This window comes from Anopheles coustani, chromosome 3 (genome assembly GCF_943734705.1).
Source record: "Anopheles coustani chromosome 3, idAnoCousDA_361_x.2, whole genome shotgun sequence".
Classification (NCBI taxonomy): Eukaryota; Metazoa; Arthropoda; class Insecta; order Diptera; family Culicidae; genus Anopheles; species Anopheles coustani.
Genome location: NC_071288.1, coordinates 16,464,524 through 16,490,545, shown reverse-complemented (window position 1 = coordinate 16,490,545; position 26,022 = coordinate 16,464,524). Strand labels below are relative to the sequence as shown.

Here is a 26,022-nt window from a genome sequence, read left to right as displayed (position 1 = left end):
TTTAGCAAAAGTTTTATGAAGCCAGTCTTTTGTTTTAACAGTCACATCTTTCGTCCAATATCTCCTGATAAAGGTGGCCACTACTATGCACTTGCACTACTATGAGGTTGCAACCAATATCGAGCCAATTCAAAAACGCCAGATCGATCGATTTATTACCACTGGGTTCCGATGGTCTACCGTCGGTGCAAAGTAGTTCGATTTTACTGGGTCACTGGCTTTGAAGTTACGCCCGATGGCTTGGAGTTGAACGCCAATGGCCTGAAAGGGTGGGATGCAATAAAATATTATACCCACAGTCCTACGCGTCACGACCGATCAGCATTAAAACCGAACCCGGTGGGAGGGAGAGACTCAATAAAATATCGAAATCGCAAACATAAGCCTTTCCTACGCTGCACCGCTCTCCCAGAACGCTTCTGGAGCATTCCTGGCTGCAGCATCCGGCGACGGTCGTCCCGAGTTCGTTCGTTCGCTGGCTGCGATGCGGTTAATTGCAAAATATTTGCATTTTAAATTGCGCCCAGCGTTTGGTCTGCGCAATGGCGCGGGCGCTCGAGGAAGGCATTGAAATTTTCCACGATTGGGGAAAACGCTATAAGCGACGGGGGTCGGATTAAAAGAAGTGGCGCCATGGCGAAAAAATGTGACGGTTGAAATCGAATATTAGCAGCGTTTCAGCGCGCCCCGATGGGTTCCAATGGTGCATGAAGGCCCACTTGATGCGGGCAAACGGTTAATCAACACGGTGCGCCATAGATCCGGTGGGGCTTTCAAAGGGTGTTCATAAATTTAATTTAGGTTTAGTCTATTTTCTCTTTTACGGTTCCAATTTGTTCAAGGTAGTTAAATCAAATTGATTTCTTGTAAGATCTCTCTGTCTCTTTAAAGAAACAATCACCATGTTATACAAAAAACCGCCCCTTATCTGCTGCACGATATCTAATACCCTCCATTTTATCATCTTTTCTTGCAGATTTCGGAACACCGTTCGTGACATCCGCTTGTTGAACATTTCGCACACAAGCACCGCAGCAAAGCTCATCCATTGATCTTCCCCTGGCCGAACCACGACCTTATCTGGGACACCCGGTTCCGAGCTGCCTTCGTTCGCGCCCTTTCCACCCGACGGCTTCGACGATAAATTATTAGTTATGAGTTCTGACTCCCGGCACAAAGGGACCATAAATGTCGGAACGTGTGCAATGATTTATGAGCGGCTCAATCGACGCACTCGATTGCATTGACCGGTGGAACTTCGTTGGGAGGGTGACGAGGGAGGGTGGAAGAATGCGGAAGAATTGTAGTCCAAGTTCTTTTCTCGGTTCGGTGAAAGACGTTTGGTGGATTCGCATCGGCGCGTTGTGCGGAAATGATAGGTTGTACTCTCTGAGTGGGGCAATAAGTGATTCTGTTTAAGCGAATCGAACCGTGTTTTACCACTCGAAGGAGCATGACTGCAAAAGCACTCATAGTGTTTTTGTTTTTAAAATCATTTAGTTCAAAGCAAATGTTTTAGTTTAAGGACCTCGTTCCTAATTTCCGTTTGAACGTTTAATTTGCATTAAATGCTCTCAAGTGATTTTCAACTGTAACGTGCAGTGTTTTTTTTTCTACAATTTCCCTTTCTAGCAGCAAACCCACGCAACCCTACCCCGTCGTAAAGAAAAGGGGCTTGACCATCAATGAGTGAGTGCACCTGGACCGAAGTGTAAAACATCAAATGAAAACAGAGCAAATTGGCGATAGGCTGGGAAAAGCAAAAGCCGACGACGAAAGTGAAACTCTTGCCGGTCAGCCTTCACCGCCGCCGCCGGGCGGAAGTGCCCGACCCCACTTCGCCTCCGAAAAGTGAGTGAGTGAGTGAACCAGTGGAAGGAGTAGGAAGTTTGGTTCTTTTTAGTTTTGTTTGTTTGCATCGTTCAACGGGGCCGCCCAGGCAAGCTTGTGGGAAAAAGTTAATTAAACCAAATATTCATCCGTGCATCCGTTCGCGGCGAAACTCTCCGCTCTGCTTTCGACTGCGGCTACACGACAACATTAGACCGGTGACCGCAAGGGTCGGGAATTTTCACATCGACAAGTATCGCGCGGTGACGGCGAGAGGAGAGGGAAGGGGTACTGGTGGTGCCGGCAGGTTACACAAGCAGCGATCAAAAACTTCTCCCGGCTAAACGACAACAGCGGCTTCAACATGGAAACCGAGGAAATCATCAAACTGGTCGATGGGATCTATAAGGTGAGTAAGCAGCTTCGAGCGGCGAAGGAAATGAGATTTTGCTTTCGGTTTAAGTGGTGAAGTTTGGTTTCTCGTTTGTTATCAAATACTAACTGGTTTTCGAGCTGCCAGTACTCTCGTTAACAAGGCTTGTAGCAGACATGATCTACTTCTGGACTTCTGCTCTATGGCTTGTACAGAACTTTAAAGTCTTTTATATCGCAATCCAACCAAGATCAACTAAACAAGAGGCTAATGATATCGTAAATAGTTCAATATTTAATGCTGAATCAGTTCCAAACTTGCTAGGTTGTTCCAAACCTAGTTCTTAGAATCGTCCGACTTATCCACTATCTCCACATCGCGATAGAGCCATTTGAAACAATTAGAAGCACGAAGGACGTGCGACTGACGTCACGAGATTCCAGCGTCAGTTCTTCATTCTTCCTGCATTCCATCCTCCCCCAATAAGGGGCTAGGCTTCGTCGCAGCGGCCAGATTGTATCTCACTAGATTGTGGTTACAAATGGTTACTGTCGGCATGCGAGAAAAGGGAGAGGAAAAACCAGCCTGAACCAGTTTTCATCCACACCACGCCGAGCCTTTGGCAGAACGGCACATGCTGGTGCAAAAAGAAATAAAAAAACAAACGGGTGGCGTTAGTCTGTAGTCTCGGACGAATCGTTCGAGCCATCGACGTGGTGTGGTTGGAATGTGGGTTAAAGTAGATCAACCCTGGTCGGTTGGTAGTATTACTGTGTGATTTTCTAAGCTGGCTGGACGGACGGAAAGAGAAAAGAGGTTTGCGCGGCGTTACTAACGGAGAACGGTCAGAAGGACCTGACCCGGCCTGTACCAGGTATCCACAGGTGTGGCCTGTAGGTGTACCTCTCTCGGTGGAGCGTAAATATTTATGATGCGGACTCGTGAACCATTTTAAGGCACTAGAAGGAAATAGAAAAAGCGAGAGACCTGTTCAGTTGAAGTAAGACCAACAAGTAGGACAACGTGTAGGGTCCGACAGTCTATGCCAGCGGCAGAAGAGTACAAAGCTAACGTAGCAGTCTTATCGACAGCACTGACACCAGTGCAACAGCCCGTTCTACTGGGCAAATCTGGTCTTCGGCACGGAGCACGTTAGCTTTGATTTTCGACATTTAACCAGATTTAAACCACCTTCTATCCTTTCGGGATGAGTGGTTCGCTTGACCGAACGACTGAAACCTTGTGACATCAGGTCTAAACAGTTCCGAGCGCACGTTACCATCCAAGGACCTTGGTTGCCTGGTTTGTTTGCCAACGGACGGAGGCCCTCAGTGCCGGTTTCCGGTTAGATATCAACTCGTTTTCACGATGCGTTGCACACGGGAATGCACTTAACTACGTTGCAGTTCGGTGGTGGCATCTGCCGTCGCCTCTACGGACTCCGTTATTTCCGGTCTGATGAATTGTGTCCGATTTGTTGTAACTGGTGTTGCAAACGCTGGGCCATTTGTTTTGAGCGGCGGGACCGTCGGACCGGCGAGTGCGTTGTAATTCTCTCGGAAGAGGGAAGGAGTTTGGTTTAGGTGACGTCGTCAATGTGTAGCACAATTTGGTGTGTGTGTGTCCGATAACGCTTCCGACTGCAGAGTGTGGTTACACGGGCTTAACATGGGCTTATGAAAACCGACTGGACGGAACAGAAGGAATTTGTGATGAGTTTGGATGGAGTACGGGAATGCGTGTCATATCTGGTAATTCGTGAACCAGAAGAGTGGTCCTGGATATGCAATTAAAGTTTACATTGTAATGAAAAATGAGTTTGTAATTTAAATCAAGTTTTGCAGTAAAGTTCTCCAATATATAATTTTAACATCATGAATTGGTTTCTTCGCTCTATAACGTAGAAATTACTTGGTTCACAAGTGCCTTAAGTGTAGACATAAATTACGTCCTAAGAACAAGAGAAAAACAAATCCAAGCACTGCCAGAATACTAATTACTATCATAACATTAGAAAAAACATTTACCGACGCCATGTTCAAAGCAAACCGACGGTTAATGGAATAAATCTTCATCTCCGTCTCCCGTTGGCCACCTCTCGTTCCCGAAATTAAGGTTCATCAACTTAAAGGATCCTCTTAAACGTAAACCAGCATTCTTACGACACCGTCTTCTTCTGATCTGTTTTTTATCCCGGTACCAGCAGGAGAAGTGGCATACGAAGGATGTTTTCGCTTTCCACTTCGCCGCTCCTGTTTTCTGCTAGATTAAGCAAAATGAAATTCAGCATAGTCATGATTACCATTATCATCATCTTTATCTCCGGTATTATCATACGCGGTATGTAGTAGCAGTGACACGAAAGCAGGATACCGGCCTTTTCCGACCCAAGTGACTCCGCCCGTTTCCTGAAGGAACGAAGGGACGGACGGGATACTTGAGCGAAAAAAATCTTATTCATGGCGGAAAATACCGTAGATAAACGAGCGGTCCGTTTCGTTATCCTGTCCGGCGGTCCGACCTCTCGTTTGTCCACAAAACAGTCGTCGTTCGGTTTGCGATACCTGAAACATCGCGTGACCCGCTTTAAATATGCTGAACATAAACTGATCTTGACATGATTCGATTTGCGCTCGTTTCATGTTTCACGGTTGCCTTTTGCTGAATGAATCCGCGTTTGTAGTAATCGTAAGAGAAGACGGTTCCGTTTTCTTGTATATTTTCTCTGGAATTTCACTGAATCACTTAAATGCAAAGGACCTACGACACGCGCCTCAGGTAGCGTACTACCAAAGCACATTAAACTGAACAGCTCCACGAGGAGGGCAAATTCTCTTATCTCGCCAAATTGTTGCTCCAAGACGCTGCATCATTGCAATCTGACGCTGGCTTAAATCTTGGCAATCGTCCAACAGCTTGTGTCCCCTGCTCGGAACACTAAAGGCGCCTAGCGAACAGCGTGTGGTCATGATTTTGGAGGCTTCCGTTTTGAAATCATTTGCCTCGCCAACTTACGGCAAGTGGAAGTGTGTCACTCTGCTGGAGGTTATAATTTGGAAGGAAGGATATTGCAAGACACGCTTGGGTTTTTTTTTCGTTCAGTCCGACATTTTGCCATTGCCTCGTTTTATTGTACCACGTTAATATGGGGCGGATTAAGACGTAGAACGAAAAAAGGTTCCCCTTTGGATGACATAAATTGTCCGTCTGGGACGATTATGCATCCCGCAGCATTGGAGATTATGCTGACGCGAGGAGTTTTTGGGTTCTTTTTTTCCGGGGGCTGGTGATGTTTTTAGTTTGACCTAGATTTTGTGTGGATTTGGCATATGGAATGTTTTGTGAATTATATTCAGTTTAATTTTATTTATAAAACAATATACTTATGAGGAGTTGAACTTGTTTTGATGAAATTACCTGAAGGCAACTCATCAACCAAAACCAATTGCTTAGTAAATATGTCTGATGATCTCGCATTTACCGCAAGCATTTCTTCAAGCTAGCTAGCTTCTTGTCACAAAAATATCCTGTCACAAAAATGCCTTCCCACCTACTTGAAGATAAATCATGGCTGCATCTGGCAGTATCGATTCGCACACTCCCGACATGGTGGAAGGTGGTACACGCCAATCAACTTCTCATCTCTGGCTCGCGACGTCTCAACCCGTCCTCGCATTTCCAGCTATGCGAGCGCGCGGATGCCACCGTCTGCTTATGTCGACTCCGAAGTTTTCCGACTTTCCAACACTCCACCCCCCTCCCACCACTTGGGGTGGCGCCGGTTGAACGGCAAGGAAAGTTTTCCTAGCGCAAACGGTGAATTGAGTTATGAATAAGGTTCTATTCATGCACAAACGACCCCCGCCTTTCTTCGTGTGTGTGTGTGGATGTGTGCATGTGTTCGTGGATGTCACGGTACGATGGCTCAATTGTGTGACACGATGAGGAACAAGCATACTTCAGGCAAGATGTTTCCATGGCAAAGTTCGCCCCGATATCGGGGGGGAAATTGGGAATGATTTTCCCTGTGTAGTGTTATTTATTTGCATGATGATGGTAAGGGTGAATACATTTATTTTCCTCGCCGAATGAACCGCCGTTCTGGCACATGTGTGAAAAGAAAACTCGTCGTAAATGAATTAAGAAAACACACGAAAGGAAGTTCTGGAAGGAAACGCTGGAACGACTGGAAAGCATGTTCCCGTTGGTTCACAATTGAATCAGGTGTAAAGTGTCGCCATGCCCGACGAGCGAAATCCTGCCACGTACTACGGTTGATTGTTTTTCGACCCGACCCATGTGTTGCGATCGGATAGTGTCCCCTACTTTCTGGAGGAACGTGCGGTGTTTCCCGAGAATGTTTTACAACTTCCGGTCGTGGATATCGATTTGACACCGAGCTGTCGAAACGACGACACCAAACCGTATTTTCCTTGCCACTGTTGGTTTTACTAAGAGGTTCAGGAGCCCCAAAAAACGTTGGAAAACAACCCAACGTCAACCAAGCGTGTTGCTAAACTAAACTATACATAAAGTCGCTACTACCCCTGTTTTTCCCTTTCTCGGCGTGTTGCACAAAACACGACACAACATGAGCCCGGAAGGAAAAATCCTATTTACTGTCGGTGTGCGGCAAGATGGCTGCAAGAAGTAAACTCCCCATGAACGTCACAGCTGGCTTCGAACACGCCGGAAAGAACAGACGGGCCAAACGGAAACTTTACACGATTTCCCCCTAGTCCCAGGATTCCGTTTGGTTTCCTTCTGTATACTGCGCCGAGTGCAACTATTCCAAGACAGCTCGGTTTGGTCTGCCCTTGAGACTCCACGAAAAGTGCCCCCGAGCACCGAGCAGTCAATGCCACAATGGCAGACAAAATAGACAATAAAATTGACAAGCATACAAACTTCGCCGGTCGAAATAGGTTTGTCTACGACAAAAGTCTTCAAGACTTTCTTGGTTTCCCTTAGCGTTGTACATATTAGGTGAATAAATCTGGAAAGTTTTTTTAGTGTTATCGGATAAAAAAAGATAGAACAAAGTGGGATTTTTTTTTTATCAGTTGAATATTACACAAAAAATGTGTAATTAAAAAAGCACATACAACGACAAAAAAATCACGTCACGTGTGGGGAAGTATGAACCTTATCAATATAAAGCAATGAAACATTTAACTAATGTATTGCATGTTAAAAGTCATTCACTACTCAATCTCAACCGGTACATTTTTGTAGAATTCAAAGGGATTACCCTTGAAGCACGAAAAATCAATATCTTTTATCATCATCTTTCACTCAACAGTCTTGGATCGAAAAGTACCATAATCTCTCAAGGAAATGAGAAAACCACAAACCACCACTCCAACCCACAGCTGGGGCAAAACTTTGGCCAATATTTTGTCACACCCTTCCACCCTGCAAACCCTTTCCCAAGTTATTGCTGTTGTATTGCACACCGGGTTTTCTTTTCTAAATTGAATCGAAAGAAAAATTGCACTCCCACTTTTCCTCGGGGCCGCACACCACCGAGATGCTGTAGATCCGCGACAAGTTTTTCGTGCTGTCGTTGCAACATTGGCAAAGCGCAACCAAACCGTTCGAAGGCCCGATAAGCCGCGCCCGGGCCTGGAAACAAACAAGCGAAAGGAAATTTACCACACGCTCGATCGAAAGGAAAAATAGTCCACTTAAAATTGGTTTCCATTTTGTTCGCGTTTGTGCTGTTCGTTAGCTCGAAGGGACCGGGAGAGGTGGAAGGTGAGGAAGGGCTGAGATGCGCGAAAACAATTTTCCAACCGACACCAGCTCATTTGTTGTCGCTTTCCGATCGCAAATAGTTGTCGGTTGTTTATTTCTCGCTATTTTCACGGGCATTGAGGTAATCGATATTGGTTATTTACGATGGGAAACAAATTGGAAATAGTTTTCTTTTCGCGAAACAAATCACTGGAAAATTTTCAATTATCTAAATTATTATTTTCAAAAATTACTAGAATTACATTTTTATATCTGATAGTGCACTGAACGAAATAATAAAATGAAACCTACCTTCCAATCCTTTAAGCGAGACCAACTATCACAAAATCACGTGCTGCACGATTAAGCTCACACTAAGAAAAAACTAATCTCCAGGAAAAAAGAAAAACGAAACCTCCCACAACGACACTTCGAACAGCGATGGCCAACCGACGGGTAATCCGCTTTCAATCCCCAACAATGCTCACAATCCGAAGGGCACAGCTGCCCGCCGTGTCGTGAAAAACAAAACCGTGTGGAAAAACCCCGAGCCCGAGCCCCAACGGTGGGGAAAATTCGTACCTTAGGATCCTGCCTGCATTATGGTCGGTCGGTTGAACTTATTCGATTTTATTTCTCCCGTATGCCTTTTTTCCATCTCTCTCGCCAGCGAAGGTTCAATCGCTGGACTGACCACGAAAAAAAAGGACACCGGCAGGTTTAGCCTCGGAGCCTCGCTACCTTGGCAAAGGTGTGGTGAATTTTTCCGCCCCATCATTCCGTTCCGGTCTAATTCCGGTGCGGAAATTTTTTTTTCGACCATTCCCGCCCAGCATGTGTTCCTTTGGCCGGGATTTATGGTTCTTGCGTGGGAGAGGGGAGGATCATTTCCCTCCTTCGTTCCCACCTTTTTCGGTGCAACACCTGACACCTTTTCGCACACCAACCCACCGGCACGGCGTCACGACAGTAATCCCCTCCCCCACCCCAGTGCGAAGAGGATTAAATGGTCTTCATTCGTCTGCTGTGGCTACCGGAAATGTCGGCCGGTCATTCACATTGCACACAATCTGTGAGTGTGGGGATAAATGGCGTGGATGTGGAGCCCTCGTTTCCCAGACCTAAGGGGGTAAGGGTTTCCCAGACCTCACACTCTCGGTACCATTTGGAACCGCGTTTAAACACTTTCGGTGACTAAAGCTCGGAAAGTGTCGGGCCGGGATGATTGTCGGGTTCAGTGTGAGGTTAGACATTTATCCAACATGAGCCACCAACACACATTTCTTCCAACATACGCATACCACACCCAGAAAAAAAAGGTGGAAAACACAATGAGTTTTCACTTACATGCACCGTATTTTTTCGTACGTAACGTGAAGTGAAAATGTAACCGGCATTGGCTCCCATACGTCGCTTCCGATATCACTAACTTTCCGAGATTTCCTGGCAGACTGCTGTGACGGCAGAAAATGGATGAGAATTTTCCACATTAATTAAGTGTCGGTTCAGGGGTGAGGGGGGAAATGGTTATTGCTACAGATTCATTCACTGGTTGGTTGGTATTTTTTGGAAGAGCAAAAGAAGTGGTTCATGAAATTCAATTATCCCTGCCCCTCATGGTGGTTTATCAACTGAAGAGGAAGGTTAGGTTTTTGTCCTAGTAATACTCTACCGTATGTGTGTAAGCTATTAATCTCTCCTTCAGAATTGTTTAATTAATGATCTAAGATTAATGATTATAAAGTCCCTTCCAAGGGAAAATTATTTTCGCAAACCTTAAATTCTGGAATCCTTCTGGATATGTAATTAAAAAAAGCTGTTACGTAATCAAAGATACCTTATTCCTATGTTCTAACAAACTCTTGTTCTATTTCTGGCATACACGTGCAATGTTGCACAATATAGACAATTCTTTTAAAGCCAAGCATGGATGTTTATTGATGTGTGTGGGTTCGACCTTCGCGTTGATCGATTTGTTACCTTTACCTTCCTTCTACCCTGTTCAATAGCCCAAGAATTAGGACTTCTCCTGCCCAACCACGGCAGTAACGTAATGCTATTAGAGTTACGTTTGTTTTAGTCCCGTCCCTCGTGGGATTCACATCGGACGAACATCACCGAGTGCCCGGTGAAGACCGACAGGTTTTTAAAGTATAATTTGTTGCAAAAATAAAGCCCCTTTATTTCCCTACCCACCCACAGTGGTTTCCTCCGGTGGTTGTTTTTCACTTCAATGGCTTCCGATCGCTTATCACCTGGGATGGGACAAAAAAGCCGTCCGTGAAACCTTTTGGGTAGAGACAAACCATGTTTGTCCAGAATAGGGAAGCACTTGTGTTTGGCAAAAACTAACCTCATGGGACTGACATCGCCGGGCAGGCCTTGCGAATCCTTGCAGTCATCCATCAACGGGGTTTTTGAACGGGTTGAGCAAATCTCCATATGTATAAACATTTATTTTGTGGACACCAAAAGTGTCACCAGAACATACGAGACGCAACTGGCACAGTGGAAGGTTGAACGAGCATAATAATTGCATGGACCCTTTTTTCGTAAGGAGACCTCCATCCATCCTGACGGTTGATTTGCTGCGGGAATACACAACGGCACCGAGGCAATTTTCTAAATCTCATTTAAATATTGTTTTACATATAGCAACGTATTGCCGTAGTGCTGTTGTGGTTACCTTTGTTCATGTTTTGCGAAAATTTTGTAACGAAAGAGTTAACGAAAGGTTGTGATTTTATATTTTCTTAGTTAAAGATAACGCTTCTAATAGCTCTATGTTTGATTTTGAAATTATATTCATTTCAAATACCCCTGATTATTTCAATACTTGAGATATATTATCATTAAACTTCACCCTATTACCGTAAAAATTATGAAAATGAATCGATCTTTCCGAACGTCCAAATGAACTCATGAATGAGCCGAAACTTTCCTACAACACTAATTACAATAATGGGAGAAACTTGTTGCGAAACCCTTCCTACTCTGTGATCATCCAATTAACGCAAGGATGCTCTCAAATGCTCGGCATTATTTTAAGTCCCTGCAAAACCATCATCCTCTTATCATCTCTTCGATAAATAAGCATTATCAGACCTTACGACGGTATTGATGGCAGTTCTGTTTCTCGTTCGCGGAAAGAGGATATGATTTTATTACTATTTTTTTGCCCGTTGTATGTTTGGCGCAGACTTCTTGAAAAGGTTCACCCCGTTTTTGTCGGATAAACTTTCGGGCTCAGCCGTCGCCAAATCGGGCTTGAGTTTTCACATCCGGTAGCATTTTCAGCAGCCTCGTGTTGCCTCAGTCCTTTTTGTATCCTTTCCGTGTTCGATTTCGAAACCCCCCACCGAACACGGCGGCATTATTGGCATTGGATACCATTTTCTTGTTCCCCGTTATCCTTCCCATCGATTTGCACATTGGAGTCGCTTTGCATGCAAACCCTTCGGGATGTTTGTGAAAAATGAGGACAGCAAAATAAGCAAACACCATCCACACGCGCCTTTCCAACAGCCCGAGGGGACCGTTTGCAGGGAAACACAATCGGATTACTTTCCAGCCCCATCCCTTGGCGAACTTCCAAGGAAAAGGGGTTTGTGTTGTTTTCGTTGGCGCGTCGACGAGAACGCCGAACTGGATGGGACACTCCTACGCCCTTCAAATGGGAAAGTTACTCGGCAGCACTTGACTGGCCTGAGTGAGGAAGAAAGTATTGACGGACCCGGGGATGCTTTTCTGTCGTTCATATTTTTCCTCCTTCCTACCCTTTAACAAATTTTGCGTGCATTTTTATCAGTTTTTTTCCTCTATCTCTCTCTCTGTCGTTTTTTGTGGGTTTATTTGCCACTTTTCAGTTTTCAGTGCCGGGTTCGGTAAGGGTTCGAAAGGTTCGACAGGTTTGAAAATTGCATTACGAAAGTTATCTCATTAAAAGTTGCTTGAAGCGAGTGAAAATGGGAAATTGTTATCCGACCGTTACGTTCTCGATGCTCTCTTGGCATTATCATAAGCAAGTTTGGGTTACGTTAATGGACAAGTTGATTCTAATGTTAAACGGAGAATTTGCGAATTATGGTGAGCGAAAAAATTAAAAAAAGAATACGACGATGAAAACGAGGAGTTTCAAAATATTTTAAATAGCTTAAGTGATTATCAATTCCAAATTAAAAAGCTATAAATTTTGTTAGGTTATCTCACAGTGATTCAATTTTGAGTTGTGAATATTTTTATTGTCCTAGGCCAACATGCCATGCAGTCCACGCAAAGTCTCTCCTTTTACAAGCTTAGTCACAAGTACATACAAATTTAGAGAAGTAGTACATTTATTTTCCAATCCAATAGTAAAAAAATGACCGTCCTTCCACGATGTTACATGGATGCAGTTCAAATCTAATCTATCTTCACCATCGACACTCATCAGAGGGAAAATTGTCAGCGCATCTTTTCCGCTCCTCCACTAGGAAAACCCGGAAGCTTGCTCGCGTCGTGCGAAGCCTTCCCGTTCGCCATTCCCACCGAATGCATCCACGAGCTCCTCATATTCGTTTCGCCGGTTCAATTGGCGTCTTCAAGTCTGCACATACTACTTTGCATGCCGAAATGGGGAAAATTCGTTACGCCAAGAAGTGGGCGCCCGTTGGTGGCAGCGAACCGAAAAGGTCGTGAACGCCGGAATAGGAAACCCGGTAGAGAACGGCACGATCCGGATACGGTTCATCGGTGCCGGACCCGGCGCGTTTGATTGATCGAGAAATCGTGCATTATGACAATTTCCATAAATTGTTGATGCTTCCGAGCGTGTAGTCGGACGGTGGGATTGTGTTGGCGCTTCCACGTTGACTGATGGATGTTGCTGATGCGATGTTAACATGTGAGGTTCACCGAACAGGCAAGCCAGGGAAATTGTCTTTGGGCTCAGTGAGGCTAACTGGAGGATTTTCATGAAGGCTAGATTGATTCTGGATTGTTGTTTTTTTCTTTGACTGAGACTTAAACCCATAAACAATAATAAACTTGATCTACTCGAGGTGATAGCATGTATCAATTTCTATGCCATAATTTGCATATTATTATTGCTTTTTGCAATTTTAAGTGAGTCTTCTTGCCTTATTGAATTTTTGTTTGAATAATAACAGTGTTTGTAAAATAATGAAATTATTTCTGATATGGAATTGGTAGGAAATTGTTAAACTAAAAAGCCTTCCTGAAGATGATACTTTTGTGATGTGTTTACTAATAGAAACACGTGAATCTCGTCATTCACTGACGTTTGATCACTTCTCGATGCAGTCATATTTCATGTCACGGTTTGAATTTTAAAATAATATCCCGCAAGACGTTAACTCAGCCATCTATCCGGCGATCGATCGAGAACTTTCCGTTGTTGACCTCCCGAGGGCAACCGATGACGCCCATTAGTATCGATATTTATGTCGATGGTAATTGCATTCGACGGCGGGTGCACGTTTCGAATTTGCGTTGTTATTTTGCCTGTTTACCTACACGGTCGTTTTTTTTTTTTTTTAATGGCCGCCGACGCCAGGAATTGTGCCATCGGTCGCATCCTCGCACGAGAACGTGAGCTCGCGCCGATGTGGATGAGTCTTCGTGACAGAGGGCTTTAGTTGGAACTGCAGCTGGCGGGTGATGCTGGTCGACAATCATTTGCTGAAATGCTCATTACACGCAGTGTACTGGTCGTTGCCGCTCGTTACCGTAGTGTTGGTGGAACATTGTAGCCCATCATGATGCTCTCGTGGAGCCAAGTCGCACTTGCAACACTCATGCACCCCGCCATTAAGATGTTCTTCGAGGGGGTTTAAATTTGTTCGCCGTTGACTTCTTCAAAGCTGGTTGAAGGAGATTGCTTAACAGCATCCGCTAGACGTGATTTCCCAACCGGCGTTCATTTGCTGCCGCACGTCGCTACACCAATAATCATGTTTATTTACGTTGCTTCCCTGCCCCAATGCGGCATCTTATTATTTTTGTCAAGTGATTTCCTTTTTCGTCACTAATTGTTCGCAGCATCGCTTCGGTGTGTCAATGAGGAGAAACGATATTTGAATTTCCACCCCGTCTCTTTTCCGTCTCTTTCACAGAACATACTGGATAAGTTCAACCCCGGAGCACGACAGTTGATCAGTGCCGGTAAGGCGTATCTGAAGGCGCTACATGGAGCATCCGCCGCGTCGAACCTCTTCAATGAGGCGCTTGCCAAGATTGCCGTCAACGCACAGCAGGGTGGAACCATCGATATTGGTAAGCAAAACAAAAACAAGGAGAATAAAACTGGCTGGAAGTTCATCCCACGGTACATATTTCACCATCTCAACCAACTCCCCGTATCATGTCTCCTCTGGTTCAATGAGCATTTAACGTAAAACAATTACTCTTCTTTTTGTGCGCAACGCTTCACGGTGCGAATGCAAATGCGAATCGATCGATGCCCGCTCAAAGGAAAACACTTAGCGGCCCATTACTTGATCTTTATTATGCGACGATACTAGCCGGCCACAGCTTTGCCACTCTTGACCGTCGATGATAGCCTGGACTTTAGAGGTAACCTTTAAAATCTGGTTTCACGCGTTCGGAAGGTTTAAAATACTGGTTTCATTGGGGCGTCCTTCGATCGTGAACGGTGCATGTTTGCAGCTGCACGGTTGACGATCGCCGAACAGGTTACCGGGGAAGGTTAGCATCATTTTCATCTCCCTTCCATGTGGTCACCTGCCTCACTTAGAGGTTTTATCGCTCCGTCGTTGTGGGATGGCAAACATTATGCATTTGCCACCGGGATCCAGTTTCCGGTGCTTAGTCGGAGCCATTGCCTGGAGGATCTCTTTCTCGTCTTCGGAAAATAGATGAGGTACAGTCAAAGCAATCGATAGTCGCAAATCACAAGACCGGCGTTTCCCATTAGCTTAAATCGGAATTCGCTACGAGAAAAATAAACTTGATAAACTATAGGAAGGAAAAGAAACAGAACGAAAAAGAGTTGAAAGGAACATCAAGGACGCCCGCAAGCGTGACAACGAAAGGCACTCAAGGCTCTTGACGTGTGGAATGGAAAGCGCTCCGTTTATGCTCAACAGGAGTCAATCGATCGCAATGAAAATATATGTCAGTTAGTAAAGCGAAGAAGGATTGCTATGGCGGCTGATAAACTGCTTGCAATTGATTCCTTTGGAAAAATATCCAATACAAAGAACATTTTATGGTTGACTTTAAATTTAAATCAGGGATTTCCATCCAATTCTATCTACTATTTTATGGTGATGAATGCTAACTTTTTTCCGCCATTGGTTTGTTGAATGAAATTACCCTCCAATTAGATTGCGCTGCGGCGATGGCATCAAGAGTCATGTGTGCGTTTTTCCCCTACCTTGCTTTCGGTCCTCATCAGACTTCCATATTGTGCCCGAATCGTACGGCAGACGAGAATTAAATTAATCATCAAGCGAACAAAAAATAAACCATCAGCGCCTATGGGGCTGGCGTATAATTTTATCAGTCGGATTTATCCACGAGTGCCAATGTGGAATTGGTAGCAAAACTCGAGATCTGCTCTAATGGAGTCAATGTGGATTGCATTGGAGTCGTCTGTTGGAAAAACGAGATTCGTTTCCCGAATTTTCACCCGCCGGCGTGCAACAAGGCTCTCTCGGTCCTTTTCGACCACGTCCTGAAGCCGAAGGCTTGAGCGGATGGGAAAACCTATCGTCAGCCGCCAGCTATCTTTTATCCATTCCTATGCCTGTGATGTCTTGCATCGAAAATGAAAAATCAACATCCGAAAGATTCGTTTGGCTTTACCTTCGTTTTCGGTGCGGAAAATGCTTGTTTTCTTCATTTTTTTTAGATCATTTCTTTCCTCTTTGTGTTGGTGCTCCACCTGATGAGTTCAGCCGAGTGTTAGGGCCTGTTCCTAGGGTTTTTCTTTATGCATTCAATTTACCTTTCCCGCCCCGTATGCTGCTGCCGATGATGTGGAAAATTCAATGAAAATTCACCGTCTCCATACGCTGCCGGCTGCTGGCATTGGGAGTTTGCACCGGCCGTAGCCATAAGTCTATGGTCCCGGTTGACTTCGGTACCGGTAGCGATTCGACACTACGATAAGTGGAAGAAAAATGGAGTGCAAATGAATGCATGCAGCAAGCACCTTCCGCTCGGGCGTACTCATGTTCATGTTTCGTTTCCTCGAGCGATCGACGCCTGAGTTAAGTGACTTCGAACGTACGATACTCAGAAGAAATTTTATGCATTCACACGCTTTTGGAAGGGGGTGGCCTATTGAAGATTTTATCGTTTGCAAACGGATAGGTCTAGCCGATTTAAAATTAGCTCGAGGAACATTAGCTGCAAATAGTTGAATTGGTGTGTAAAGGGCCGTAGATACAATTTTACGTCGGTTTGAGCTTTGAGAAATCCTTTGCTGCATAAAAGTTAAAAAAAAATTCTGCAACTTTGTTAGCAAGATTTATTTAGTATTTCCTTAGTAACTGTAGCACAGTCTATTCCAAACAATTATTTTCATCAACAGAAACTTATTAGGAACATACCTCCGTTGAACATAGCATTTGTTGACAGCTAAAGTAAATAGCATTATAATATCCCAGATGCAGATGAATTGCTTTTTGCACACAACTTTACCCCCCGAAGGAGGCTCCATCCTGCTCCACTGGGCTGGATGATGGTTATTACCCTAATTGATATCATTACCATCGCATACAACGCGTTGTGCATACGCGTTGCACGGCACTGACGGCCCCCCGACGCCCTTCGAAGTCCTCCATTAATTAATTGCATGAAGGGAAAACCATACCCCAGGTGTGTACCATCCCAGCCAGAGGTATCCTTTCCGGTACCAGCGTCACCCGTCATTGACACCACTTATGATTCCATCAATTAACTGCATCTGCATCAACCACCACCCGGCGTCCTATCGCCGATTATCTCACCGTGCCGCGACCGGTGATGCCTTATTTTCCTCTTATCACATCGCGTGAATGATGCACTTCCTCCCGAAAGCCGCAATATGACGCTGCCGAGATTGAAAGTGAACGCACTCTTCCTCTCGCCGCTCGCGTGAGATTGAAAGTGTAATTTGTAGTTTGTCATTCGGTTCACAAGGTGAAACCCGGTGAACCCTCGGACAAACCGGGAACGCGAAACGAGTAGCGAGTTGGCCAGAAAAGACCGGATGGAGATGGAATAAACACAGCAGCATGTTTATCCGATAACCATCGCCGTTCGGTGTGTTTGTCTTCGGTATTAGCACCATGGCTTTTATGGGCTTTCTTGCTCGTTCGATGGCGTAAGCCTACGGCGTTTCCGGATTTCCAGAAGAAATGGAGAGTAGAGGCTTTCTATATATTTTTCTTTCAGCAAATGACATGATAACCATCTGCAATGTAATTTGATCTCAGAGGTTAACGGCTAAAATAAAAAAGACTGTAATCGGTATTCAGAGTCAAAACGGTGGTAGATATGGATGATGGGAAAACCTGATCCCAGCTGAAGCTCGATCCGGCCGAACCGGATCTGACTTGGGATTGATTCTGAGATCCTAATCCCGGTTGGTGCAAATCTCACGAGACCCTGAAGAAATTTAATTCCAACTTTACATTTTGATCCTAATAATGGTTCAAATCCTTATTTCAAATCTGGATCCCAAGCGAACCATGATTCTGGATCATTTTTGGAACCTTAAGATCGCGGAATTGGGAAATCCGATTGGATTCAACTGAGGCACTAATCCTAAAATCCGATGAGTGCGTCTTCTAATGTTTTATCGCTTCCATCCTCGGTCGTTTTTCTCACTTTCCAATATCACCAAACATAAAGGCTCGATTCCGTTTCATGATTTGCAAGCTATTTGATGCTAATCGGTGCGACCATGCCGGCGACTTTCGCACTGCATGATGACATTTCCCGCCGGAGTTGGTTCCGGAGTTGGCTGCATACCGTCGTTTGACGTTCGGTGACGATGTTGCACCAATCAGTGTCCAATTACTGTCAACGATGGACTTCGCGTCATTCGCGAGACGATGGCACACGATGGATGAACTAACTAGCCTTACCACCATCGGATCGGTAAATAAATGCCACGCCGAACCGCGGAGGTTTTCCGGCTGCCACCGATAGCGAAAGTGGTTTCTCGCCGGACTGCAACTTAACTCCATGCACCGCCGGTCGGTGTTTTCCATAAACCTTTTTTTCTTGCTTGCTATGTATTGACGCATCCGTCCTCACCCGGGACTCGGTGTGTTATGCTGATAAAATTGCAAATTGCATAAAGGCAGTCAACATGCTGCCGGTCTGTTTGCAGCTCATTTGTGTTTTTATTTTATTTTACCATCCTTGCCGAAGACCGGCCGGTTGCAGCAACGGCAGATGCATCCGCAGACAGTGGGGTGAGGTTTTTCAAACCACGTTTGCAATCGATCGGCCCCAATCGCGACCGGGTCGGGAAAATTGTCGCCCCCGGTTAGAGTGGGTGATTGGCAGCGGTTGCATTTGATAAGGAACGGACGGGACACATTCGACGGGTCGCTTCCGAAACCTGCCGAGATTGCATGCCTTCGTACGGCCATCGCCAGTGAATCGAATGCAAATCGGAACGATCGAAAGCGCAACCTGGCATTCCCCGTGTTGGTATTCGGTGTCCGTGTTTTTTTTTTGTAGATGTTGCATCCACGCGTGCATATAAAAATGCAAACCACGCATTCTGCTGGTGGCGCTGAGAAACCGAGGATCTCCGCTGCGACTGCACTCGAACGAATGCGTTTTTTCGTTCGCTCGGTGTATTTTTGTTTGCCACGACAGGCGCAAAGCTTTCGAATTCCCCAGCGTACGTGCTTCAACTTCAGCGGGGGGAATGACGACATGCCCGCGACCCAACGGGCGGTGGAAAATTTCGTATTCATTTCCCGAACGTGCGAACGAACCTACACTATGTGACGCTCCGCTTTCGTTTATGATTCCGATCTCCCGGGAGCGAGCGTGTCCATCGGGATGTGGACCCTCCGTGGAGGGCAGAATTTAACGACAAAAAATATGCATGAATGGCGGCCAATATACTCTTTCCTCGGTTCCCTTTTTATTATTAAACCAACGAAAGTTTTTTGTTGGTCATTTAATAAACAACCACTTGGCGGTTCGTGCACTCGTGCAAAAACGGGATGCTGCAGTTCGAGTGCATTAATATGCATCATGCTTCAGTGGAGTGTACTCCAAGTTCTATGGAGTGTAGAATATTTTTCACAGTTTTGGTGCAGTTTAACTTTAAAAATAGTGTGTTCGAAAATAAGTTCATATCTTGGTTAAATATTTTGCTTTTGCAAGGTTCTGCATTTTTTTAAAATAATCATAGCAGTTTAAGGAAAAGCGGGAAACACTTTTGGGGTAAAAGCTAGGCACCTTAAAGTGGCTCCAATCGTTATCATACGCTCGTAAAATAATCGATAAAAGCATCCCCCTATGGAGCTCGTTATCGTCAAATTACGGTCTATCGTTTTCGGATCCTTTTTCCGTATCGTCGGCACGTTTTGCCGTAACACAAATTGAATGCTCTTCGACACACATTCTTCGGATCTATGCCCTCCCATCTTCTTACAGCACTATTTCTTTCCATCAGACGGACAAAAGCCGGCCACCAATAGGGGACGTCTGTCTTTTAAAATTCGTTAGGCATTCGACCCAACGGGACACGGATAAGGATAACCGGTGTTTACCCTCTATGGTGTGGGGTGTTATCTGATAGGGTGGTTGATTTTTCCCCCGAGTTGACAAAGGTTTGATGGTTGTTTGAACTTGAGCAAGCGAAACTTTTGTTACATTAGTATCTTTTTCCAAACTGTATGGAAAATTTTAATCATTTTGTTTTTGATGAAGAGACATTCCAATGGCTATATTTTTAGTTTCAGTTCGAACATATTTCTAAAGGTTCCCACGTGCTATTTATTAAAATTCCTATGGAACGTTATGGATAATTAAAAACCAACCGTTTCTCTGAACTGATTTATGAGTTTTGTTCCATGTGCTCTTTGAAGTATAATTAATTTTTATCATTTAGTTTTACCATCCACTATAGTTCGTTATTTTTCATTGCAAAAAACCACGAAATGGTCCTTTGATACACTCCCCTTTGGGAACGAAAAGTGAAAAAACCTCCCCTTCCATCAAAAACCAGTAATTATGGTGAAAATTTGTTGTATATTTACTTGTACTTTTTGTGCACATTTCCATACGGTTTGATGTGCATTTTTCTTCCGCCTCGCATCCGTTGGCAGGCTTTGCGCAAAGGCTCGGTCCGGTTTTTTCCCCCCTCGAGCGGAGTCATTAATTTTATTTATTCTGTCCACAAGTGCGTGCCATCAGACAAACAGGACTGTGGAGGCGCACAAGCCGACGGATATCAGCAAACCCCTTCGGCACTTGTTGTCGATGGCCGGTAGCAGGATGCACGAGGGAAAATTGATATTTCATGGAAAACAGGCGCTCATATCCACACACACGCTCACAAAAAAAAAATGTCGTTGGCATCTATGGGAAATTGAAATGAATTGATTCCGAAGGGGATGAGCGCTGCGGGCATAAATTGCAACGAAAACAAACAGTGGAGCATTCATGCACCAACGTTGTTTTTTGTTTTCTTTTGCCTCTTTGTATTTGAATAAAAAATATAGTCCACGATGTAATATTTTTTCTGCATAAATTGAATTGAAACAATGTTGCCTTTTACAATCAGAACATCCTGATAAACATCGGAACGAACTATTGTTGTTTTTGACATAACACTTCAAAGTTCGGTGCAGTGAACAGGTTCATTATTTGACAACTTTTCCCTTCCATTTGGAATTGATTCAACTACTTTTCATTCCCCAATCCCGGAAGCTTCGATTTGTAACAAGAACGGTGTACGTGTAGCATTCTAGCAAGTAAGGCACACATACACTTATCGCGTAGAAACTGGCACCTTCTCTAGGCCAATCCCTCCTATTGCCATAAATCAACATTCCTTGCCGCTTGCAATGTACAATTAATGGACCAACGGTGGCTGCCTGAACACGCCGGTGGCAGTGGCTAACCTTCCATTTAATTTTACCCGCACCCACCCCCACACAACCCCACGCCCCCAAGACAGTCGACTTCGACGAGTAGAACGTGAATCGTTACTAAACCTTTCACCCACCGCCATACCTCATCCACTTTGGATGTGTTCGCGGTGTGTGCCTTTCTCTTTGCTGATTGCAGGTTCCGCCTTGATGAACATTGTCGGCGTGTATAAAGAGATCCAGGACCAGCACATGAATATCGTAAGTTCTCGCTGGAAAAACGCTAGATGCTCCCCGCGGGGGTTGGATTACTTTAACCTAACATATTTTCGTGTTTGCTATTTTCTTTCTGCAGCTGAAGGCATTTTACGTCGATCTGCTGGTGCCGCTGGAAACGAACCTCGAAAAGGACACCAAGGTGGTGCAGTTCGAGCAGAAGAAGTTCCTCCAGCAGCACAAGATGCGCTCGGACAGCTACAGCAAGGCGGCCGCCACGATGAAGAAGTACCGCAAGAAGAACTCAAAGAACACGCCCAAGGAGGCGGAGAAGGAAATCAAGAGCATCCAGGCGTTCGAGGAGGAGAAGCACAAGCTGGACCAGTTCTGCGAGCAGAGCCTGAAGAACGCCATGACGCAGGAGCGCCGGCGGTACGGGTTCGTGCTGGAGCGCCAGTGCTCGCTGGCCAAGCACTGGATGGCGTACCATCACTCCGGGCACGTGATCATCGAGAAGTCGCTGGACAACTGGAACGACGTGGCGGCGACGCGCGAATTCCTGCCCCCGAACGTGGAGAACATGTTCTCGGCCAAGCAGGCGCTGCGCGACGTCGACGACGAGGACGACGAGGATCGGGAGTCGATCGCGTCCCAGCTGCGCAAGACCCGCTCGATCGATGCGTCCTGTCTGGATATGCGCTCGCTCGGGGACGTCGCGAACAGCACGCTCCAGATGCCGCGGGCCAAGTCGGAGTTTAATCTGAACAACAACGGAACGATGGGACTGGGTGGTGGTGGTGGTGGCGTTGGACACCATCACGGACACCACACGACGATGATGATGATGGTGGGAGGGCGAGGCCACGATGCGGCCAGCATGATCGGGGGCATGAGCAACGGCAAGCCGGACATTTCACACTGGGAGCGGCCGACGGTGAAGGCGCTGTACGCGTACCTGTCGTCGGGTGAGAACCAGCTCAGCTTCCTCGAGGGCGATCGGATTGCGCTGGTGGGCGATCGGGCGAAGGGTTGGCAGTTCGGTGAGAACTTGCGCACGCAAAAGTTCGGCTGGTTCCCGATCGCATACACCGAGACCGAGCGGGACGACAAGGAGAGGTAAGACTGAGGACTCCTTTCGTGAGGAACGTTTATTAACGAGACGTAAACCTGTTGCTTCTTTTTAGCATCAGCGAGTGGGTGAAGGCACCACCGAGCGACATCGAGATCGAACACACGCCGGACACCTCGCTCGAGAGCACGCTGGTCGACGACAGTCTGTCCAAGATGACCGGTTCGTATCACGGCGGAGAGGACGCCTCGCCGACGCGCATGTTCGGCGACACCATCCAGTACCGGCAGTCGAAACAGTTCCGCCGGTTGTCGCGCGGCGAGAAGCCGCCCAAGCCCGGTCCACCACCGCAGTTGCCAGCCCCCGTGCCGACGCCCGTCGTCCCGAACAGCTACAACGGGGGCAAGCAGCGTCACGATGGTGGCGGTCCATCCGCATCCGGCGGTGGTGTACCGCAGTCGAACAGCTTCTCCTCTTCCGGGGCGCCCCCGATGGCGGACAAACGCAAATCGGGCTCGGCTACGATGAATTTCAGCAAGCCGGTACGTCATCAGCACGTTGGCACGAAAAACTAAAAAAAAACCCTTCATAATGATGTGTCAAATCGATTTCGTTTCTACAAACAGCCATCGAGCGGCAACCAGAAACCGAAGGCGTCCCGCAACGGAATGGCCAGTGCCTCGCTACACAGTAGCAACGACAGTGGATTCTCCAACGAGCCGCAGCCCCAGCCGGAAGCGGACCTGTACTCCGACGAGGAACCGGTCAACCGAGTGCCAATCAGGTGCGTTTGCTTTGTCGCTTGTTTGCCTTCCCCCCCTACGGGGGAATTTGCATCTCGTTTGCTTGTAGTTTGCCTGCTAACCGAGTTGATTTGAACATTAATTCGCCTTTTTTGGGGCTTTGCGGGGTCGGTAAACTTGGGGCGTGAATGGAAAATTCGCGAATAGGTAGTTTGTGGGCTTTTGGTGATGTTGAGTAGAACCTCACAATTCTTGCTCTACAACCTACTGTTTTAGTGCCTTTTGAAAATACATCTTAACCCACTCATCGTGCTTTTCTAACCTTCTTTATAAACACGCTTCGATATTTCATCTCGAAAAAATGTACATAAAACTGTGAATAGTGGTGTGAGGCGAATAAGTGGTGGATAAGTGAATTATTTATTGTAGTGTAGCTTCCTCACCTCACTCGGTTCATCTTCAACTAAAACACAATAGAGTCTTCGGCTAAGGATTGTACTCACCTGGCTCATGGAGAAATTGCGTCTAACGGATTTAATTAGAAATCTACCGATAATGCACGGTTTGTTACTAACGAGCGATGGAAAAAAAACGCATGGGATATGACTAAGGCCTACATGAACCGTCGATAAAACTCTACTTCCCTCACCGATCGCTACACTAGATCTGCCCGGTCGGAGAAGAACCTGCTGAACGATCAGACGATGACACGCTCGAATGGACGGGACAGCAGCGTTCCCTCGCCCCGGTATGACGATGACGACATCTACGGGACGATCGTGCCGCCCCGTCCGCGCCACCAGACCCAGATGATGCGCCAGGCGAACAGCTACGGTAACATCGCCGAAAGCAACTCCGGTACGCTCGAGTACGGCTATCGCTCGCGGAACCGTGGCACGGCCGAGGGTCAGCCGAACCAGAGCGACTCGCAGAAGATCAAGCGCACGAAGTCGTTCTGGAAGTTCTCGAAATCGGAAGACCACATCCTCGAGGGGATGGCGATGTGGAAGCACAACGACATCATTCCGACCGGGCGTGAAAAGCGCGAAATGGAGAAGAAGGAGGCGACGCTGAAGCGCAACATGCGCAAGAAGGAGCAGCTGGAGAAGCAGAAGCAGAAGGAGATGATCGCCGCGAAGGCGGAAGAGGAGCAGCAGAAGGAACAGAAGGAGCGCCGCAAGGAGAATGGGGCGCGCTCCAATGGAGGCGCCTCGGCGAACGGTATGATGATGGAAAGTGACAGCAACACGAGCACGCTGGTGCGCAGCAATCCGCGGGAGTCGCGCGATCGGGAACGTGATCGGGATCGGGATCAGCAGCGGGAGCCGATGCGCGAGCGACCGCACAGCATTGCCATGATGCCGGAGCAGGAAAAGTTCCCGATCACCAAGTCGGACATCGACAAGCGCATCTCGAAGATCGACCAGGAGTTCCACCACCAGCACCAGAAGAAGTCCAGCCGTGGGGGGCAGGATGCGGAACAGGATGCCCGTGGTGGACGCTCGGGGCGCGACCGGGACGGAGATCGCAAGCCATCGAAGGGTGGTGGTAAAAACGATGGCAACAACAACGGCAACGTCAACAATCGCCACAGTTACGCCGGAGATCATGGACACCGTCACCACTCGCACCACCATCAGGACCAGGAGCTGTACGGTGAGGCCCCGGTGATGGCGGGAGGCGGGAAGCAGGGAAAGGATGGCAAGTATCGGACGACGGATCGCGAGACGAGCCGGAACCGCAACAACGACGCACTGAACAAGTACTACCAGGACCAGACGTTCGACGACTTCTCGATCATTCCGAGCGACTCGATCATGATGCAGGACACGAGCTTCTACGACGACGATGGCATGATGGACGATATGATGCTGATGAAGACGGTGCGCCGCAAGGAGATCCTGAAGCAGTACTACTCGAGCGGCACCGACACCGAGCGCAACTCGTCCAGCTCCGATCCGTACGACTGCATCGTGGTGGACGATCATCTGGTGGCGACGGGTGGAAATGGCGGCGGTGAGATGATGATGATGCGTGGAGGGCAACGGGGTGGTGAGGCGGGCGGTAAGAGGCAAGAAGGCCGTCCGGATCGGAAGTCGAACGGCGATGGCATGATGCGCATGATGTCGACGGGAGATCGACGCTCGGAGAAGAAAAGCATGCCTGAGGACAAGATGGCGTTTTCGACATTCCGCGGCGGTGCTTCCGGTGGGAATGGGGGTGGAATGGGCCATCATGACGACGACGATGACACCATGATGGCATCGATGACCCTTGACGACGAGCTGATGGACGACGAACCTCGGCATCACCAGCAGCACCAACAGCAACAGCAGCAGCAACAACAACACCAGCACCAGCAACAACAGATGATGACGCGCGATCGCCGATCGAAGGGGTCGAAGATGAACGGCAACGGGGGCAACAACGGACCGCAGGAGTCGAAGTACGAGTCGGAGCAGGAGTCGCGCATCAGTGCGAAGGTGCAGAACAACGGTCAGCAGCAGAAGCGCAAATCCACCAAATCGATCGCCTCGGACGGGAAAGCGTACGGTCCGTGGTACGACCTCTGGGGCGCGGACAGCTCGGTCCACAACCAGAAGCTGTAGGGCAGCTCGGAGCAGCCGTCGCAACCAATGGTTAATCAATCTTTATCGCTGGCGTAAAGATTGCATTTCAGCCGAAACCCGCAAACTATCACCACACCACAGATTATTCTGACACTCATTACGTCATCCAGCAGAACACAAAACAGCCTAGCGTTAAACAAGATAAACCTCACAAAACACAGATAACCCATCCCAAAAATGCTGTCCAAAATCACAAACAAAAACAAACACGAATACAAACTCTCATCGGACGGGTAACTGATTAACTTTCGGCCACAAATGAAAACCACCAGCACGGACCGATTTGGATCGCAAAGAAGAATTTCTGACGATGATGATGATGATGATTACCACCATGCAACCATTCCCAAAT

At 46.9% G+C, this 26,022-nt stretch overlaps 1 protein-coding gene across 1 annotated transcript; it reads left to right on the top strand.

Annotated features, from left to right (window-relative positions):
- The first annotated feature begins 2,194 nt into the window (after positions 1–2,194).
- On the top strand, positions 2,195–25,649 carry LOC131271864 (zinc finger CCCH domain-containing protein 13). Its single transcript, XM_058273422.1, has 8 exons — positions 2,195–2,239; positions 14,053–14,212; positions 21,212–21,273; positions 21,368–22,344; positions 22,413–22,839; positions 22,924–23,081; positions 23,705–25,041; positions 25,117–25,649. The coding sequence occupies exons 1-8, from the start codon at positions 2,195–2,197 to the stop codon at positions 25,647–25,649; spliced, it is 3,699 nt and encodes a 1,232-aa protein (XP_058129405.1).
- The last annotated feature ends 373 nt before the right edge of the window (positions 25,650–26,022 follow it).

What these genes read in the sequence shown, in the direction of transcription:
- LOC131271864 (XM_058273422.1), top strand. Translation starts at nt 2,195, where the DNA reads ATGGAAACCGAGGAAATCATCAAACTGGTCGATGGGATCTATAAG. An exon ending in AGGACCAGCACATGAATATC is followed by an intron (nt 21,274 to 21,367) that starts GTAAGTTCTCGC and finishes TTCTTTCTGCAG; the next exon opens with CTGAAGGCATTTTACGTCGA. An exon ending in CGATCATCTGGTGGCGACGG is followed by an intron (nt 25,042 to 25,116) that starts GTGGAAATGGCG and finishes GTAAGAGGCAAG; the next exon opens with AAGGCCGTCCGGATCGGAAG.